This window comes from Talpa occidentalis, unplaced genomic scaffold (assembly GCF_014898055.3).
Source record: "Talpa occidentalis isolate TD23 unplaced genomic scaffold, MPIMG_talOcc4v2.1 talOcc4.6, whole genome shotgun sequence".
NCBI classification, from domain to species: domain Eukaryota; kingdom Metazoa; phylum Chordata; class Mammalia; order Eulipotyphla; family Talpidae; genus Talpa; species Talpa occidentalis.
Genome location: NW_023604972.1, coordinates 42,554,693 through 42,575,017, shown reverse-complemented (window position 1 = coordinate 42,575,017; position 20,325 = coordinate 42,554,693). Strand labels below are relative to the sequence as shown.

General features: G+C 39.4%; 1 protein-coding gene across 1 annotated transcript in view; it reads left to right on the top strand.

Moving 5' to 3' along the window:
- RASSF6 (Ras association domain family member 6) overlaps window positions 1-20,325 on the top strand; it is a gene marked incomplete at its 5' end in the record, with an annotated part of 49,836 nt that overhangs the window by 8,560 nt on the left and 20,951 nt on the right. Inside the window, one exon of the mRNA XM_054688204.1 lies at window positions 3,480-3,578. Within this exon, the coding sequence (XP_054544179.1) occupies window positions 3,480-3,578 (99 nt within the window). The remainder of the gene's footprint in view (window positions 1-3,479; window positions 3,579-20,325) is intronic.

Here is a 20,325-nt window from a genome sequence, read left to right as displayed (position 1 = left end):
CAAGAAAAAAAGTGTTTCAAAAGGAGAAAAGCAGCCTTATCAAATATTGCTGTGAGACAGAAAAAATAAGGAGAGAAAATGAACCATTTGGTAAGCCAGAGGCCATTAGACTGTGGGAGGAGAGATTCAGGGAAGAGTAATAGAATGGATGGCAAATAATCTGGATCCAGGAAGAAGATAAGAGTTTGGGCAGCAAGGTGATCACTTGGGGAATCTTGCTACGGGACATTATGCTTCCTTTTTTTGTGGATGATTAGAATGACAATATCTGGGGGCAAAACTCTAGTTTTAGAGGCAAGAGCAAGGATTCTATAAGCAAACAGCTCAGACTAAATCCTGTGACTGAGTAACTGGGATTTGCTGAGCTCATGGAGCATGCTGTTCTTTGTCCCAAGGCAACCTAATATACCCACGCAACCTCTAATCTGCAGAGTTAATTTGTCTCGTTGGCTAAGCTTCTATCGCTTTTGTGAGATTCCCTCCCTCCCAATGATGTGCTGTCAAAGAGGATGATATTCCCAACTAAGGAAGCACCATGCTGCAAATCAGAGGACATAAAAAATGGGAGATAATGCATAAATCAATCAAGATAATTAAAGGTAGAAAGCAGAAAGTAGCATCACTGTCTTATAAATAATGGACTATGAGAAGACTTGATAAGGTCCCCCTAGCACAAAGGACTAGAAGGAAACAGAGCTCTGGGTCTGCCATAATGAGGGCCATCTAACTGGTGAGGACAGAAGTAGTGGTATGACATTCCATTAGACTAGGAAGGCCTGGGATTAAAGAAAACTTCAATTCTGAATCTGGAAATATAGGTTTGGGTAGAATTGCAAGAAGCCTAAATGTTAGATTATGAGAATGTATTTGCTAAGATTGAGATCCCAAAAATGATTATGAATATGAGGATGATGTGATGGTCAGAATGGTTAGCCATTAAGGGAGAGTAGTCAAGCATTCAGCCTTGAAACTGTTACAGTATGCCTGATAAAATGTGCTCATAGATTTCAGGTATTTTATATAATTTCAAACTAACAATGCACCATAAGGAAAAATATGCATCAGGGATTTTGTGAGAATAGATTTTCTTTTCTTTTTTGGTGGGAGGAGTATGGGGAGAGGGTGGATAGCCCTGTACTCCCCTGAAAAAAAAGAGGCCACAAAATGTTTTCCACATACCTTACTCACATATAATCTAATCTGGAAAGAAAAGGAGAGAAAAATCCTCCCCCTCTTTTTAAAATAAAACAATAGAACTTTTCTCCCCAGCCTACCTTTTATTCTGACCACATCCCCTATGGTTCTGTAGCCTTAAAGGCTATAGAATGAATAGAAAATATTATACTTTAAAATCTCTGGTCACACCTTAAGTCATTTATATGCAGACATAAAGGAGTACATTTTTTATGTCTGACTGCAGTTTCCAGAGCCTGAAGGAGACTGGAAGGATGTTACATCAACCCTTCGAGTTAGAACTTGATTTTCACTGCCTGGAAACTTAAAATTGCATTTGTGGGACTAGGGCAGAGTTCAGCCAGTTTGGAGTGAGTTGTTGCAATAGAAGGATTGTTCTCTTGCACAGTTATACTGAAGAGAAGTCTTTCTAGAATTACCCCAAAAACAGACTGACTGATTTGGCTAGTCCTTCTTTGCCATGTGCCTCTGTTTCTATAGTTTTCCAGTACACAGAGTATATTTTCTTCTTCTCTGCATACCTCTACTCATTGCCCTGGGATTTTTTCTCTACTTTAGTTCTCTTGTATTTCCATCTTGCCAAAAAAAATCTCAATAATTGCAAAATACATCTTTCTGGGTAGTAGAAGTTTTTGGAAATTTAATATATTCTTAAAAATAACATTGAGCTGCTAAGTAAATGGAAATTTAAAATTGACTGAATTTGTTTCATAAGTCTCCAGAAATTTTATTTAAAAATATAACAACAAGACATCAAATTTTTTTCATAGACTTCTGGAAATGTTATTATAGCGTATAAAGCCAGTAAGACTTCAGAAACACCATTCCAGCCAGGCAGAATTCCTCTTGTGTCTTTGCTTTTTTTCCTTTGTATGCTTCTCAATAAAAAGAAAGCTCTGAACCAGGAAACAGCAATTTCAAACACCCAAGCACATCTGTGCATTTATGGAGAGATGGAAAAGGAAGATAAATAGAAAAACCTGGTCATATCAGCACTGCAGATAAATTGAAAAATGAAAAAAGTCCTTCGAATGTATTCCAAATCACATACTAAAACTTCAGAAATAGGGTTCCTTTTAACAGGAGATATGGTGAATCTGGACATACTAGATATAGTCATTACCAGGAATATAGCTAGCACAGCCATCAGCTGTAAAGTGATGATCAGCACGAACTTGAATCAGAATTTCACTTATACATTTGCAAGTCATTAGCATTTATCTTGAACCAACATTGTGGTATGTGTTATGCTTTCTTAGAAATACTGCTCCATGCCCGTCTGCCTAGCCCCTCTATCTCTCTATCTTACATTTGTCAGTCTCTCAAACTGATGACAAGGAGTGGACCATATGTCAAGTTATATATTTCTGGCTCATCTAATATTTCTTCAAATGCTCTCTATATCACCTGTTTTTAAAGATTGCAAATATTAAATTTTGTGTTTCTCTTTATTTACTACTGATTTTCCATAAATTATATGAAGAATCTAAATGTTCAATTTAAAATGGGAAATTGATATCAAGAGATGAAATGGATTTTTTCTCATAAGCACATAATAGGTAATCAGAACAAAGGAAAATATCTTAAAAATCTTTAAATTTATATGGAATTGGGCAGGGGGCAGAAAAAACACATTATTACTTATTCCCAAAATACATTGTTAAGTGATTATTGAAATTCTGAAAAGGTTTAGAGAATGCCATTTTAGAAACTGACTCAAAATGAGTTAGAATTCAAACTCTCAACTCTAACCTTACTTTCTTACAGTTGAAGGTTTTGGAGAACTTGTCATCCTCAATATAAATTCCCTCAGGCATGGGGAGAAAATACTTGAAACGACTCTTAGAATAAATCAATTCAGAGAGGGTCAAAATAATTTGTCTTACCTTTTTCAAACTGCAGTAACAATTTGGTAAAGATGACAAAGTAAAGGTTTTGTTGACATTTAGACCTTGTTTCAAATTATGTGTTCCTCTAGTTACTAAGGTGTTTTAAATAGAGACAACACCATAGCTGCCTGCTGGCATGGTCTGAGGATTAAATGAGACACCCTCTACAAACCAGCCCACCACCAGAGTGGAAGATCCATAGCAGGCACATGTTAAAAAATTCTTCTATTTCCTTCCATTCCTGACCCAACTCCCATGCCCATCTGTAAAACACTTTGAAACATTCCCCAAATACTTTTATACACTAGGCACACAACACAAAATTCAGTTTAAGTCAGAAACTAGTGTATGGCTATATCACAGGAACATACAATTAATATTATTCTAAATTTTTAGGGTATCCTCAGATGATCTCAAAAAGGAGAAAAAGATAACTATGATGGCTCACCAGTACTCTTCTTGGATCTTCATCAATGAGAGGACGTTCATTACCAGGTATACCCGTATTATATGTTATTCCACTCACCACTCATTTGTGGCTTATACTCCAACATTATGTCATTCTAAGTAAGATATATGACCCACAAGACCAAAAATAGAAATCTTCAGCTGAAACTTTGAATAAGAAATTGAGTAAATATGTTCCTACAGGTTGCTAACCATATTCTCTCATGAAACACTCATGCTTCATAAACAGTGATCTAATATCACTAAAAGCTACATTTCTATTTTAATAGATGCAGCATGAAGTGGTGGATTGAAGGCTTCTCATCAAAGTTATAGTCCAAGAAATAGCCCAAAAATAGGTGTTTCTGGCCCAGTCATCTGCCGTTGTCCTACAGGACACACTTCACTTTTTCTATTTCCCTCTTGAAAATAGGTCATACTATATATGGCCAGCACCTTAAGCTGTTTTCTTTTTTTTCCAAGATTTATTTATTTATGCATATAAGAACTGGGGTACAGGCCAGAGGTAGGGGTGAGAGGATACACCAGAGACAGAGTGGAAACAGAACAGGCAGATTGACTGAAATACACTGCTGAGGAAAGCAGCAGGTGAGTCAGGAGAGGTCTGCTGCGCCATGTGGGTAGCTCTGGGACTGGGGATCAAACTTGTGTTGCAGTGGTTACGGACAGCTTCATAGGTTGCCTCTTAACTCTGTGCGCCACCAGGGAGGCCCCTAAGCTGTTTTCTTATATGCAGCAAATATCATGTATGTTTGTGAATAATAGAACAGAGATTTGAAAAATATGAGAGTAAAGATTTTGAGAGCTGAGCCTTGCTGAGCCAAAGCAGAAACTGAGAAGCTTTAAAAAAAAAAAAAAAAAAGTATGCACCACTGAACCATTACCATGTCTTTTACTCAGGGAAGAGAAACAAACCAAAGAAGTGACAGAGGAAACTAGGTGTAAGTTATAAAGGACTGGGCAACAGAAAAGCAGCGGGAATAAATATGGTCAAAAATGGGGTTAAAGTCACAACTGGAAGGTTAGCATGAAATATAAGAGGCCCGAAAAAGACATAGAAGTGAAAGAGGATTCACTTATTCATTTCTTAGTAACTTCTCACCATGGCTAGTACTCATGTAGGTATTAAGCATTTAGCAGTAAACCAAACAAAACCTTTACCTTCATGTAAAACTCTTACCTTCATGGAACCACTTCATAAAAGGAGGATACAGTCAATATGTAAGATAAATGAGTAAACAGTGTACTATTAGAACCTGAAAGGTATGAAGAATAAATAAAGAGGGAGAGAATGGATTGAGTGGGGGGTGTAGAAAGTAGGAGAAGTTATAATGTCATATAAAACAGCCCAAGGAAGGCCTCAGTGAGATTCAGCATAAGAGAAAAAATTTGAAGGAAGTGAGCTAGCAAGCTCTGCAGGTATCTGATTGGGAGCATTCCAGCAAAGGGGACAGCAAGTTCAGAGCCCCAGGCAGGTACCTGCCTGTAGAGGTGGGGGGGAGCCAGTGTTGGGAAGGAAAGTAGGAAGGACTGTAGGAGAAGTTGGGTCAGAGCCTTAAATGAGCCAGAACATGTAGGGTCTTATAGCCATTGTGGGACCTCATCGTTCCTATGTTGGAGATGAAAAACCATTGACAGATATTGAGTACATGAGTGACATGATCAGTCTGTCTGCTGTGTCAAGAACTATCTGAAGAGAGCATAACAGTGAAAACAGAATAGAAACAGCTCAAGAAGCTGATAACCCAGGTTAGAGATGATGGTGGTTTGAAACAGGGTGGTATTATAGAGAGGTAGAAAAAAGGAATGATCAGATTCTGGATATACTTTAACAGAAAAACAATCAGATTTCCTAGAGGTTTAAATATGGGGTGTAAGAGAAAGAATACACAAGGATGATCCCAAGAGTTTTGGTATAGAAGAATGAAGTCAACATTTTCTGATACAAAGTTTACAGGAGGAGCAGGTTTGGGGAGTTCAGTCCTAGACATGAGATTGAATAAGATCTCCCAGGGAATAAATGTAGATAAAAGAGACTCAAGGTCCAAGGTTAAAAGAATGAAATGGAGATGGAAAACAAGAAATCAAAACAGAAACACCTTGGGTGGAAAAAGGGCAGGGTGAATATGTAGCCTGAACAGAGAGGAAGAAAAGTTTATAGTGGGTAATACAGTAGGTTATATATATATATACACACACACATACACACACACACACAGATATATATATATATATATATATATATATATATATATGATACTACTTTGGGATGTCAAAATAACTGAAGTATTGATGAATATAATAGGAGATGAGGGAAGTTAAGGAGATATAAAATTGTAATGAAATATTGAGAAATTCATTTTAAATATATTAATTACAGATGACAGATAAAGAAGGTCAGAGAAGGTAATAATCACATAAAATAAAAGGTAAGCGGAACAGATGCTAGAGAGTGGTTAGAGGTAGCGGGACATACATTGTTGAAAGGACCTGAATGAAACATGATCATTTGGGAAGAGAAGATGAAGATGAAAGAAAAGAGAATGTGAGTGTTCTGCAAGAGAAGCAGGAGGCAAATGGGTTCAGGATAGATAAATAATGGAGAGAATGCAGAGACTGGGAATGAAATAAGGACTCACAAAAGAGTGATAGATAGTGAAGAACAAGGTACAGCTAACAACTTAAGCAGACCCAACAGGACCCCTGACTTCATTTGCCTCCTCTCAAAGAAAATTAAGAGAGGAGAGAGGTGTCTCTAAGGACACTGTGATCTGCACCAGTGTCCTTTTGCCTAAGTGCCTTCTGCGCAGTTGAAGTTAAGCCAACCAGGAAAAACAGCTTATTGCACTGAGAGGGAAGTTTAGAGAAGAAACAGTACACAGCATAAGAGAAGAGTGTACAAACCCATGTGGTATTTTCCTGTTACTCAACTCTGACTCAGTTCCGCTCGCAAATCATGATTCCCAACTGCCTCTGCCAGCACATTGCTAACCTACTCCTGGGACCCACCTCTCACCATAGTTACAACTGCTTTCCCTTCATCTACTTTAGCTGTAATATAGCAGCTCTTTACCTACTAGATTCCTGAAGAAATCAGGACCTTATCTCAGACTTTTATTTTTTTAAAGGTTTATTTTTATTTATTTATGCATACAAGAACTGGGGTACAGGCCAGAGGTGTGGGGGTGAGAGGATTCACCAGACACAGTGGGAAACAAAACAGGTGGATCTACTGGAATACACTGCTGAGGGGAGCAGGGGATGAGATAGGAGAGGTCTGATGAGCCATGTGGGTTAGCTCCCTAGCATGGGATCGAACTCATGCTGCAGTGGCTGGCAATATCTTGATAGCACTGAGACTTTAACCCCTGTGCCACCAGGGAGGCCCCTTATCTCAGACTTTTAGACCTCACTTTTATGATCAGATTAAAATCTACTCTCCACAGGTAACCAGGTAACCCAGATAGCAAAACCATAGTCCCTATCTATACTCACTGACATCTCCATGAGTCAGAATCTTCTCTGACAAAAACTCAAGCAAATGTCACCAAAGAGCCCTACCTACTCTTGTCTTCTTTTAGGGGTGTTCCTGTAATGCAGATCCCCACCATTTATCTGCTTGTTTCTTTTTCAATCTCTAGGTTCTTTCTGTCCTTCAATTCTTTCTCTTAGAAGGCTTTTCTTCATCTTCATAAAGTGATTTATTCTGTTTCAAATTAATTCATGTCGATCTCACGTAACCATGAATATTCAATGGGAAATTTTCATCGTGGATCTCCACATTCCCTTCTTTTGTTCATCAGTGTAATCACAGTATGAGCATCAGGAATTTTTACCGAAAATAGGCACTTACTCCACACACTGGTCATTACCAAATCATTTTTTGTTGCCTTTGTATTATTTAAAAGTTTCCTAGTCTTGATTCCTCACTTTTCTCATGGAATCCTTCCTCAGCTACAGTATGATTTTAATTAGCCCATATTAATTACTTGTTTATTTTTGCCTTAAAAATATTTATTGCCTAACTATGAAATATAGTTGTTTAATAAATTATTATATTTTATATATTCAGATAATTATAAGTTGAGAAAATGTCATCCTCAGGTATCTATAAAAATATGAGATTGAAGAATAAAAGTTATCTATTATCTCACCACTCAGAAAAAAGTTTAATTTCCAACTTCTATGAATTCTATTTACATAGTTGAGATCATACTGTATCTTATTTTACACACCTGGCATTACATTGCAACTATTTTCCCATACCATTCAAGCGTCTTTCTTAAAGTTTATTTTAATGACATTGTAGTATTTAAGGATATAGAAATATTGTGATCCTTTCCCTCATTTTGATCTTTGAGATGGCCCCATTTTTTTAATATATAAAATTAGTGTACAGAAGTGAAATTACTATGTCAAAGCAAAAAAATAAATTTAATGTTATTGCTCTAAAATATTAGAAATTAGTCTCCTAAAAATTTTTGGTGACTTTCCCTTCCCACCAACAACTTAAGTCCTCCTGGCCTGTCTTAATTATTTCATACACAGATGCTTGATTTGCCAAAGTAGAATGTAAATATTGTGATGGTAAGGCCTAGTGTCTTTTTCTGACTGTATCCCATGAAGGGGTACCTGGATGACTTTGGTACCTGAAATAATTTTAGGTAAAACATAAATGTTCATTTTTTATTTGGACACATATGAAAAGATTAGAAAAGCAGAACTAGCCAAAAAATATTTGCTTTCACATACGAAAAACTTAAAAGGGAAGTTAATTAGAAAAATATAAAATGACCACAGATGATACTTGGAGCATCATGGATTCATATCATAGTGTAGGCCAATTATAAAACAGGAATACATAAAGCTTCCCAAATTTTGTTACTTTCCTTTCTCTTCTTATACAAAACAGTACAGGGAGTTATTTTATAAGAAAGGGATTAATACATTATGACTGAAGGTTATGGCACTACATTTGTTCAAGCAAATGTACTGACATATCTTAGGGGAATATATTTCCAAAGAAGAGTCTACAATTCTGGTGATCCTTATTTCATGTCATATTTTGAATGACCAAATTGAGGACTTGCAGTTTATCTTCTATAGCCAGGTCCCTTTTCAAACCTTAGATTCTAAGTTTGTTTTTTTTTTTTTTTTAAAGATTTATTTATTTATTCATATAAGCACTGGGTACAGGAGAAGTGCGGGAGGGTGAGAGGATTCACCAGAGCCAGAGCAGGGAGCAGAACAGGCAGAAGGACTGAAGTACACTGCTGAGGGGAGCAGCGGGCGCGGCAGGAGAGGTCTGTGCGCCATGTGGGACCCTCGCCGGTGGCCGGGGATCTAACCGAGACTGCAGACATTGTGGCAGCTTCACAGCCCAGCACTCAACCACTGTGCCACCAGGGGAGGCCCAGATTCCAAGTATTAATTGGAGCTCCCTGATGGTAAAATAAAATATTATAGCATTTCACAAACACCAGACTTAAAGATAGCATTTCTACAAATGGGTTCCCACCAGGACTCCAATCAGATGCTTATTAACAAGGCAGGTCCTGGGCTTTACATGATTCTACTGCATGTAAAGACTAAGCACCATTGCTGAGAAAAGGAAAGTATTTAATTTTGAAAACTGACCTCCTGACATAAGCAAATTTTGTAGAATCCTGGGGAGATCTTTATGAGTCTCCAGATATTATAACTAGCCACCTGTGATAACCAAAATGTCACAAGTCTGACAAACATTTCTGTTCATTTATTCACTTAACAAGTAGTTATTCCTCTCTTACTCTGTAGGAGGCATTGTTCTAGAAATTAACAACTTTTTTTTTTAAAGATTTATTTATGCATACAAGAGCCGGGGTACAGGCCAGAGATACGGGGGGTGAGAGGATTCACCACAGACAGAGTGGGGAACAGAACAGGCAGACTGAGTAAAATACACTGCTGAGGGGAGCAGCGGGCAAGACAGGAGAGGTCTGCTGCACCACATGGGTCTCTCCTGGCCAGCCGGGGATAAAACTCGTGCTGCAGAGGCTGTGGATTGCTTCATAGTGCTGTGCTTAACCCCTTGTGCCACCAGGGAGGCCCTAGAAATTAACAACTTTTTAAGGGATTTTAATTTTACCGCATACAGAAATGTGTATGTAACGGAATTTAATAGGAAAATAGTACTGCTTATTGGGAAACTTGGTTTCAGCAAATTTCATGAGAACTTCATATATCAAAAAAATTAAGAGGTCTTGATTTTAAAGGCACAGTAGACAGTGTAACCTTTGTGTCTTACTACTGGATGAGAATTCTCTGAGTTTAGAAACTTCTCTGGGTGCAAAGTTGCCATATGTTAGCTTCATGCTCAAATGACTGAGGTTCTAGTTGCTGTCATGGCTCAAATGACTGAGGTTCTAGTTGCTGTCTAGTTGCTTTGCTGCTTGACGTGGTAAATATTGTGAGTGAGCTGAGTTTAAAAATACAAAAGTTTAGGGCCTCCCTGGTGGCGCATCGGTTGAGCGCTGGGTTGCGAAGCTGCCCGCAGCCTCCGCAGCACCGGTTCGATCCCCGGCTGCCGGTGAGGGTCCCACATGGCACACAGACCTCTCCTGCCGCCCGCTGCTCCCCTCAGCAGTGTACTTCGGTCCTTCTGCCTGCTCTGCTCCCCGCTCTGGCTCTGGTGAATTCTCTCACCCTCTCATGCTTCTGACTGTACCCAGTGCTTGTATAAATAAATAATAAATTAAAAAAAAAAAAAAGTGGTAAACTGTTCAAAAATAAATAAATAAAAATACAAAAGTTTAAAATATTCCATATGGCTGCTCTCCAAGTACTATTTCAGGTACTAGACTGAAATCAGGGCACTGTAGAGATGAGTAAATGCCAACCCCGTATTTGAAAAAAGTTCAAATCCAGTTGTAGAATGGAGATCAAATTTCACTCTCAGAACCTGTTAGACATTTTCCCCTACTTAGAAACTTAAAACCATCCTTTCAGGCTACTGTGCTCCTAACACAGGCCCAAAAGACTCATGCACATCCCTGTCCCTAGTAAATAAATAACTTTAATTAGCATGATGTAATAAGTTTTAGCAGAAAGTGAATTATTCCAGTTTCTTTTTCCAAGCACATTGATTGCTGAGACAAAGGAACCAGCCACCTGCACCCTTCAGCACAAAGTCATCACAAAGAGCCAGTGTGCCACAGGCTGCACCTACCTGACTGGCAGAGCCAGAGGGCAATATTTGCCCTGGTTCCACCGCCAGGGTCTCTCTTGATCAAAGGAACAGGAGCAAACCCCACGTGAGCCCAGTAGGTAGGTTTGTGAAGAGAGGGCACCACTCTCCTGAGGGTTTATGGACTAAGAAGTCTTTAATAAAAGGACACAGAAGCCCTCTGACATATTTTTATAAGGAGTCAAGATTTTAAAAGAAGACAGAATCAAAAAAGTCCAAGACATGTTTAGGACCACCACCTTAAGAAAGGAAAATTTTTCTATGTGAGGATTGTTTTTAAAATTTTATTTTAAGGGGCTCCCTGGTAGCGCAGGCGGTTGAGCCCACACTGTGAAGCTGTGCACAACCTCTGCAGTGTGGGTCGATCCCCACCAGCCGGGGAGAATACCACATGGCACAGCTCTAGACCTCTCTTGTCTCCCCCACTGCTCCCCTCAGCAGTGTATTTTGTCAGTCTGCCTGTTCTGTTCCCCGCTCTGTCTCTGGTGAATCCTCTCACCCTCCCGTGCATCTGGCCTGAACCTCGGTTCTTGTATAAATAAATAAATCTTAAAAAAAAATAAAATAAAATTTTGAAATTCCATTATTCATGTTTGAGGGCCTATGAAAAATTTTCATTATGAAAAATTGGATATCACATCTATTACTATATCACAAAAAGGTCATTGTCACCCCCAGATATGTGAAAAGGTCATTTATTACATTTTCTTTCTATCAGATATTTTTCAATGAGTACATTGTCAAGAATTATTAAGTTTATCAATGACTGTTACTTCCCCCCAAAAATTATACCACACTTCAGCTCATTAAATAAATTAAAAAAAAACAATGAGATCATTTGTCTGCTTAAGATCCACTGGACATGTTTATTAATAGAGAGTCTGATGAAGTCAAAATTCAATGATTCTAGAAATATATTACACTTACAGCGTGTAATATATTTACTTGAATTTCTGGATATCTTAGCTGCTCTAGTGAAAGATTATATCTCCCTAAAAGTAGCTGAGGATTCAATTTTCTATATTTTATTCCCTAAACAAATAATTACTGAGAGCATATTATGAATCCAGAAACTGTACTGGAAGTTTGTGCATGAAATTTTGAGCAAAAAGATACTGGGCTTACCTGGTGGCGCAGGCGGTTGAGCGCAGCACCGTGAAGCTGTCCGCAGCCACTGCAGTGCGGGTTCCATCCTGGCCAGCTGGGAAGATACCCACATGGTGTGGCAGACCTCTCCTGTCTCGCCCACTGCTCCCCTCAGCAGTGTATTTCGGTCAGTCTGCCTGTTCTGTTCCCTGCTCTGTCTTGGGTGAATCCTCTCACCCTCCCACACATCTGGCCTGTACCCTGGTTCTTGTATAAAAATAAATAAATCTTTAATAAAAAATTATGGAAAAAAAAGAGAGACCTATGCTTGTTGCCATCTGAAAATACAGATCTCTAACTTGAACTTTCATCAGAATAAGCTGGAGAGCTTATTAAAAGAAAGATGCTAGGCCTCATTCCGAGTTCTGATTCAGTAAGTCTGGGATAGATGAGCATTTGCCTATCTAACAAGTTCTCTTCAGGTGCAGATGCTAGTGGTCTGGTTTCAACAAAGGTTGAGAAATACAGATATAAAGGCCTGGAAAACTGAGGCAAGTGTTCTGAAGGAAAGAAAGCCTGTTATTAGAGAATAAGGACCCTGTTAGCACAGGGTTCCAGAGATCTGAATGATGAGGGAACTAGCAAGGTTAAAGGGATTGGGCAGCAAAGTATGACTGACACAAGTGTCTATCCAAAATCCTAATGGTCAGAGCCAGCAACAAAATGATTCCCAGTGTGACTGATGTACAGGACAAAGGGAACACCAACTCTGGAAAGGAGGCTAAAGAAGGCAAGAGAAAGACTGAGCAGAACTATACCTGCTCTGATAAGAATTTGGGGTGTTTATTGCAAGAGCAATGGGAAGACATTGGGGGATGTTCAGTAAGGTAGGCTATATGATTAGATAGGTTGGATAGACTCTGGATAAAGTATGGGGAATAGATGGAGGATGCCCAGAATAGAAACAAGGAGACCACTTCTTTTTAATTTCTCTAATGTGAGAGAATCAGTGGTCAGAGTCATAGCAGCATAATGGAAGAACACGGGAGGAGCCTTGCATAAGAACGGCTCCTGTCTCGCGCATGCTCATTTATGACTCTGCCTGCCTGTTGTTCCAGACCCTCTAGTAATAATAGCAGTGTTCTAGAATGCTGAAAGGTATATCACTAAAGTAGGTGGAAGACTTCATTAAAGGAATAGGTAGATCATATCCCATTCCGAAGAGAACAAGGGGCATTAGACTGTGAAGTCAAGGTAGTCAACCTCAACAAGCACAAAAGCCTCTCAAGTTGCTCATACACAGAGGGTGTTATTTTACAGCCAGCCTGCATCTGCTACAGTAATGACGGGTGTTATGTGGCACACCTGTGTTTAGTTTTCAGCAAACCTGTAAGACTTCTATTAGAAAAACCTGAAAGGAAATTTAAATCATGGAAGAATGAGAAACAAGAACGCAATATGAGCTAAATAGCAACCTAATTGCTTCATTCCCTTACCTTTATACAAGACCCATAGCAATCAACTTTACCTCCAACAGCCAACCACTTCTCACCATCCAGTGCAAGCTTTCATTCTCTCTTGCCTGAATAACTGCAAGAGCCTCTAAGTGAGCTGCATCCAACCCCTCCCTATAGTGCCTTCTTTCCAGCAGTCAAAATGTCCCTTTTATTATAGTCACAACAGCCTGCTTGAGCCTGCAAGTGTTCCTATTGCCAGCTCTATACCATAAGAAGTCTCTAAGGCCTGAGATGATCTGGCCAGAAGGACACCTGGAACTTCATCTCGAACCACGCTTCCCTTCTTTCTCTCCTTCAAATATGACAAACTTAGTCCTGTAGACAGGACATGATATTAGCATCTTTCACCTAGAACACTCACTTTGACTCTTCACATGGTTGGCTCCTTCCCACGTTTGCGGTTTCAGTTTAATGTTTTTGGTGTCTTGCTCACACACTCTAAAATATCTTCTTCAATGCACTTCATCACGTGATCCTGTGTTATTGTTATTTTTTTTCCTCTTAATTAATTTTAGATATTTACGTGTTTTACTTTTTTATTATTATCAAGGGAATGTTGATTTACAACACTGTATATGTTGAGAAATGTAGAACCCCTACCTCTTCAGATATATGTTACCATACCACACCCACCACCAAGGCATCCACAATCCTCCACCATAGGCCATTGTGCACCCTTCCCCACACTTACACTACACCCTCCTGTTCCCCAGCAGCAGCATCAGTTCCATAAGACTTCTAGCACTTGCCCTTAGTTTGGCCAGTCTAACCCTTAGTTTTGTTTCTCTGTATTCCACATATGAGTAAAAACATATTTCTCCTGAATTATTTCACTTTACTTACATGTGAACAAGACAAAACTTAGGGGTATACAGATAGGTGTTTCTAAAACTGGAGCTAGCACCAGGCTCACATGAAGGGCTTGTGGAGACACAGGTTTCAAAGTTTTTTATTGAGTAAACTGGGATGAGTTCTGAGAATTTACATTTCCAACATCTCTTCACATGATTCTGATGCTGCTATCCAGACATAACACTTCGCAGTTGATTCTTATAGCTCTTGGGAACTTAGAATCAAAGTGACATTATTCTTTTAGGGGAAGAAAAATATTTCCACTGGCAAATTACAGATGGAAGTAAGTGGTCATCCCAAATAAAACTAAAATAATTACATATGACCAGAACAGTGTAATTGCCACAGAAAGGAGAGCTTCCAGTTTCCCTGCCACACCTAATGGTGAGGTGGCAAGGAGAGGCTAGGAAGGACGAGGGAGAGGATATTTGGAGAGAAGACTGGGAGAAGGCATGTGGAGCAGAGAGGCATGAGGACGCTGTGCTTGCTTCTCAGCCTTGGGCTTTGTGGACACAGAGGGAGACTGTTGGCGCCAAGACATGCAGAGACACTTGAAAGAGACTGAGAGACCCTTGAGGAAGCTGACAAAGGCAACTGTTACCTTGATTTGTACTTTGATTTCCTTCCAGACTTGCCTGGCTCCTTCTGCCCTTTCTTGTGGTTCTCTGCTAGAAGGTACCTTAGACTTGTGGCAAACATTCAGGTCTTAGCAGCCCTCTTTGGCCCAACCCTGTTTGGCTGGACATTTGGGGCTATGAGGGGATGGGTACCTTTGGGTATTTCATTGAAAAAGTAAATTTTAAAAAAAGATAGTTCCCAACTGGAATATTAAGTTGTAAATTAAAAAAAAAAAAATTCATAAAAATCTTTAGAAGCCAAACCATAGAGGGAAAGAAATAGATGTCTCCCTTCCTTTGAGGTTATTGGAAAACATGTTACTATGTTAAAATGTCAAATACTAATACCTTAAAAAGGAATTAAAAACCAGATATCATACAGAGCACATTTGAACTATCTTCAGAAACACTAACATTTCTGGGCGCAAGGGGTTAAGACAAAGCGCTATGCAGCTATCTGCAGTTCTATCCCAGGCCAGGGAGCTACAAACACGGTGCAGCAGACCTCTCCTGTCTCACCCACTGCTCCCCTCAGCAGTGTATTTCATTCAGTCTGCCTGTTCTGTTCCCCACTCTGTCTCTGGTGAATCCTCTCACACATACACACCCCCACCCTGCCACACACACACACACCTCTGGCCTATACCCCAGCTCTTGTATGGATAAATAAATCAATCCTTAAAAAAAAAAAAAAACCCTAACATTCTAAAAAGTAATACAACTTCTTTTATTATTTTCTACTACTGCTTCTTTTCTACTACCACTCTCATGTCTTAACAGCTAATGATGTAGTTATGAGTCAATAAACTTCCTCTGTTAAAGAATGCAGTTTTCCTTATTAAGAAAATGTTTTAGGTATTTTTCCTTGTTTTGCATCTACTAACTAGCCCTCACTTAATTTTTTTTAACACTGTGAAATTATTCTTTAATTTAAAATCCTTTTGTTTCTGAGACCTAGTGTTACTGACCTAACTAGGTCATATCGCTTGCACTCAGAAGGCCAAACTGCACCATGAGACTGTTTTCACAAAGGAAGCATTTTCTCAGCAATCAGTGCCACATCAGGAGGACATAGAGCCAGTACTCAAGAACAGATTGCCTCTTAGAATGGCTAGCGAAGGAAGATTATATAGGAAAAAACAGAGTGTGGAGAACGTCTTCATTCTCAGATCGGGGGGTGCTAGGTAATCTAGGGATAGTCAGTCACAAGTTATTGATATTTCTGGAATAGCTATTCTTTTAAGAAGACCCCCAGGTATTCATCAGGCACTGATGTTTAAGCGTCCTCATTCTGGAATAAAATAGAAATATTTCTTTAGCCTTTACACAGTCCATCTTCATGGCCCTGGGAAATGCAGTAGTGTGGCCTCTAAGGCCATGTTATTGCTCTTGGTTTAGTTCTGACCATATTAGTAGTTGAGGACCTGAAAAAAGCTGGCACCTGTATCCATGAATGGTCCCAGGGTCATTTTTAATCGGGATAATCCCGAAAAGATGAATGTCTTAGAAAATATGAAAGTCACAAAATGGCCAAAAGCAATCAGGGCAAATATGTGGTGGGGTTAGACAAGTCTGGTTATGTTACCTTATTGATTAGATTACTGACAAATTGCATGAGACTCCTAGGTCCCTTTTATTTATCAGTTGTCAGCACCAGAGAGGAAGTTAGGGTCTAAAGATAGAACTGCTGGGCCACCCCGGTGGCGCAGCGGTTGAGCGCTGGGTTGCGAAGCTGCCCGCAGCCTCTGCAGCGCCGGTTCGATCCCCGGCTGCTCCCCGGCCACCGGAGGAGGGTCCCACATGGCGCGCAGACCTCTCCTGCCGCCCGCTGCTCCCCTCAGCAGTGTACTTCGGTCCTTCTGCCTGCTCTGCTCCCCGCTCTGGCTCTGGTGGATTCTCTCACCCTCCCGCGCTTCTGACTGTACCCAGTGCTTGTATAAATAAAATTAAAAAAAAAATAAAATAAATAAAAAAAAATGTTTAAAAAATAAATAAATAAATAAATAAAGATAGAACTGCTTAGAAGAATAAAGGAAACATCACAAGAACCGCCATCCCAATGGCCAGCAGTCATAATTGGTACTCTAGCAAAGAAAACCTGCCTTCTCAACAAGGGCATTGCATTTAAAAGAAGTCAGGAGAGTTATAAATATAAAAACACAATGTTCCTGGGCCTCCATAGTGGCACAGGGTGTTAACGTCTCAGCAATATCAACCTATCGATAGCCACTGCAACATGAGTTCAATCACCTGCCAGGGAACTAACCCACACTGTGCAGCAGACCTCTCCTGTCTCTCCCACTGCTCCGTCAGCAGTGTATTTCAGTAGATCTGCCTTTTCTGCTCCCCACTCTGTCTCTGGTGAATCCTTTCACACCCTGCACCTCTGGCCTGTACCCCAGTTCTTCTACGTAAAAATAAAAATAAAATATTAAAAAAATTCAGCATTCCCTACCAATTTAAGGTCTGCATTTTTTCTTCAATAAAGGTAGCCCTTCTCTTCCAACTTCTCAGCTTTCAGAAGGCAGAAACAAATCCCTTCATTTGCATTGGAAATGTGAATCACCTACTTTGCTAGCTGTGAAAGAGCTCTATGCAAAGGTTGAAAGGCATTCTTCTTTCCTTATCATTCAAGTCAGAGATGAGGCCAAAGGCAAAAAAGATCTGAAATTGAAGCTGCAGAAGTTTCACAGTTTTAACTCTAGAATTTAGGTGAACAGTAACAGGATAAAGTAATTAGGATAATTTTGCTATTGGGGCCTCTCTGGTGGCGCAAGGATAAGTCTTATACTATGAAGCTGTCTGCAGCCACTTCAGCATGAGTTTGATCCCCGGCCAGGGAGGTGACACACATAGTGCAACAGACCTTTCCTGTCTTGCCTGCTGCTCCCCTCAACAGTATATTTCTGTCAATCTGCCTGTTCTATTTCTGGTGAATCCTCTCACCCCTGTACCTCTGGCCTGTACCCCAGTTCCTGTGTGCATAAATAAACAAATCTTATTGAAAAAAACGATAATTTTGCTATTGCTTGGTGTATTGTGGAATGATGCTTTGTCTTGGCAAAAGGATTAATGGAAGACTACTTCTTTTTTCTGTTGCTCTCCTATTTCTTGGTTCCATCTTTCCAAAAAACATGGGGGCTTGTAATGTGTTTTTTTTAACGAAGTAAAATTGTGAAAAATATTATGAACATATAAAATACTTATTATGTAGAGTTTGGAAAGCATACAGAATTACCACACATAAAATGAAAATCACAATCTAAACTCCCAACAAATGGTCAATTTGTTTCCTTAACATGTTTAATTCATAGTTAATAAAAAAAATATATTAAGTTTTGAACACAACATGACAATGTTAACTAATCTCATTGCTAAAACCTAACATTATGAACAAAATCAGCAAGGGGGAATTAAATGTGTAAGAGAACAAGTTAATGTTTTTATAGTGCCTGATTTTCATCTCCTTGAAGAGACTTTTTCAACCATTTTAGATTCCTGCTCTTAAGTGTAGTAGCAAGCACAGCAGAATATTGCTCCTAATAATGCAGTTCCATGCTGCCTGATCGGGAGCTTGAACATTTTCCAGCAAGTCTCCAAGAGGCAAAAGCAACACAAACTCAGGAGGCACTGCCAGGGCCAACTGTGCCTTTCGGGGGCTGCATTGGGTTGTATTTTCCCCTGAAGTTTATTTTTGCCATGTGGCAATCTCTGAAATTTGTGTTGGCCTCCAGCATATGTCAATATATCTTGTTTGTCTTTTGTGGATCCAAATTGTAGCAATCAGTAAAGAGTGGAAAAGTGTTGGGGTTTTTTTTTTTTTTTTTTTGGTTTCCAGGGATGGAATCAGATATCTACTTAATTGTGTTGTAAATCATTAAGACATTAGAGAGAACTCTTATTTGCAGCTAATATTTGACACCCATCTATATGGGTGGGTGCAGAGCATAACTCCCACCCACCATTCTCTCTTCTATCCAGTCATATTGCAGTTTTATAAAATCAAATAAAAGTTGTTTCTTCTAACTGGCTAAATAGAGTGATAAGATTGAGGAATTCATTTCTTGTAAGTACATAATTATGGCAAACATCAGAATATGGGTAATTTCCATCTGTTGAGCAGCTGCAATTCTGGTGACAAAGTACACAGTACACCTAAGCACTTCCCAGTTGACTCAGAAGCTGCTATTACTCATTAAAATCAAACTGGAAGCCTTAAAGAAACAGGAGCCCAGAGTTCTCCCCTACACGCATATGATCCACCTGTGCACCCCCATGCTGAGTCTCTCCCTGGCTAGCACTCTTAAAGGATCTGTAAAGAATAATTCTGGGTGTCCACTGGATCCTCTCCCTGCACTGCCAGTGCATGGTACAGCTCCTGTCCTGGGGAAGCTTATGATTCTATGAATTCCTTTAGCAAGATTTGGACGTTTGCCATGAATTATGTACTTGCAAGAAATGAATTCCTCAATCTTATCACTCTATTTAACTGGCTAGAAGAAACAATTTTTAAAAATACTTTTTAAAAACCCTTGTTATATATTGTGATGCAGTATTTCAGGCTCATAGTAAGTTAATTTCATCTGTATCATATATAAAGTATTCAGTGTATTTGAACCTTGTGTCTACTTAAGTATTCCTATTGCTTCCAGACATCACAAATTTGTAAAAAGATTAGATATGGAATCCATGTCTTATCATCCATTTAATAGCTTTCTTAGGGCAATATGCTTAGCAATAAAGATTAGGCGGGTTGAGGAAGTCTTTAGGGGCTCAGCAGAAAAGATTAACAGATTCTTTTTTGTTGGGGGTGGGGTAGGGAAGTCCATGTATAACATTTAAGTGGGCCCTGAAAAATCTCTTATACTAACTATTGACAAGTCACAGTGCACATTTTTCAGTGCCCCCTTTCTTGACTAGGGGACTGCCCAGATAGTACTTTAATAATTAACTTTGGTTTTCCTAAACCCTGTACTTTATGTCCCTTCTAGACTTCAGATCCTTTGATACATGTGAGGCATTTGATGTCCTTTCTATGCAGCAAAGCTTTGTTCCCTCACCTCACCCCCAAGACTGTTACAGTGGCCCCATCCATCTTGCTGCCTCCATCTTATCTTCTTGCCCTGGAATCTGTCTTCCATAAATTCCCTAGTGACCTTTAGATCATCATGTCTTTCTCTTGTCTAGAATCTTCAGTGACTGCCCATTGCCAGCAGGGTGAATTCTCTCTGCTTCAAATGGTTTATAAAGCTCTTGCCAGCTTCTTAATTTATTATTCCCTACTCTCTATCTTATATTGTGTGATCTTAGAATTCCAACTCTGAGATTTCTTCACAAAAGCTGTAGACATAGAAAAATGACATGTCCTTGTTATATTTTCTTTGCCTGAGAAACTCTTCAGACTCTTGTTTAATTTTTACCATCCAAGGTTTGCTATAGGCAACTCTCTTCTTTGCAGTTGTCACCCACTCTCAGAG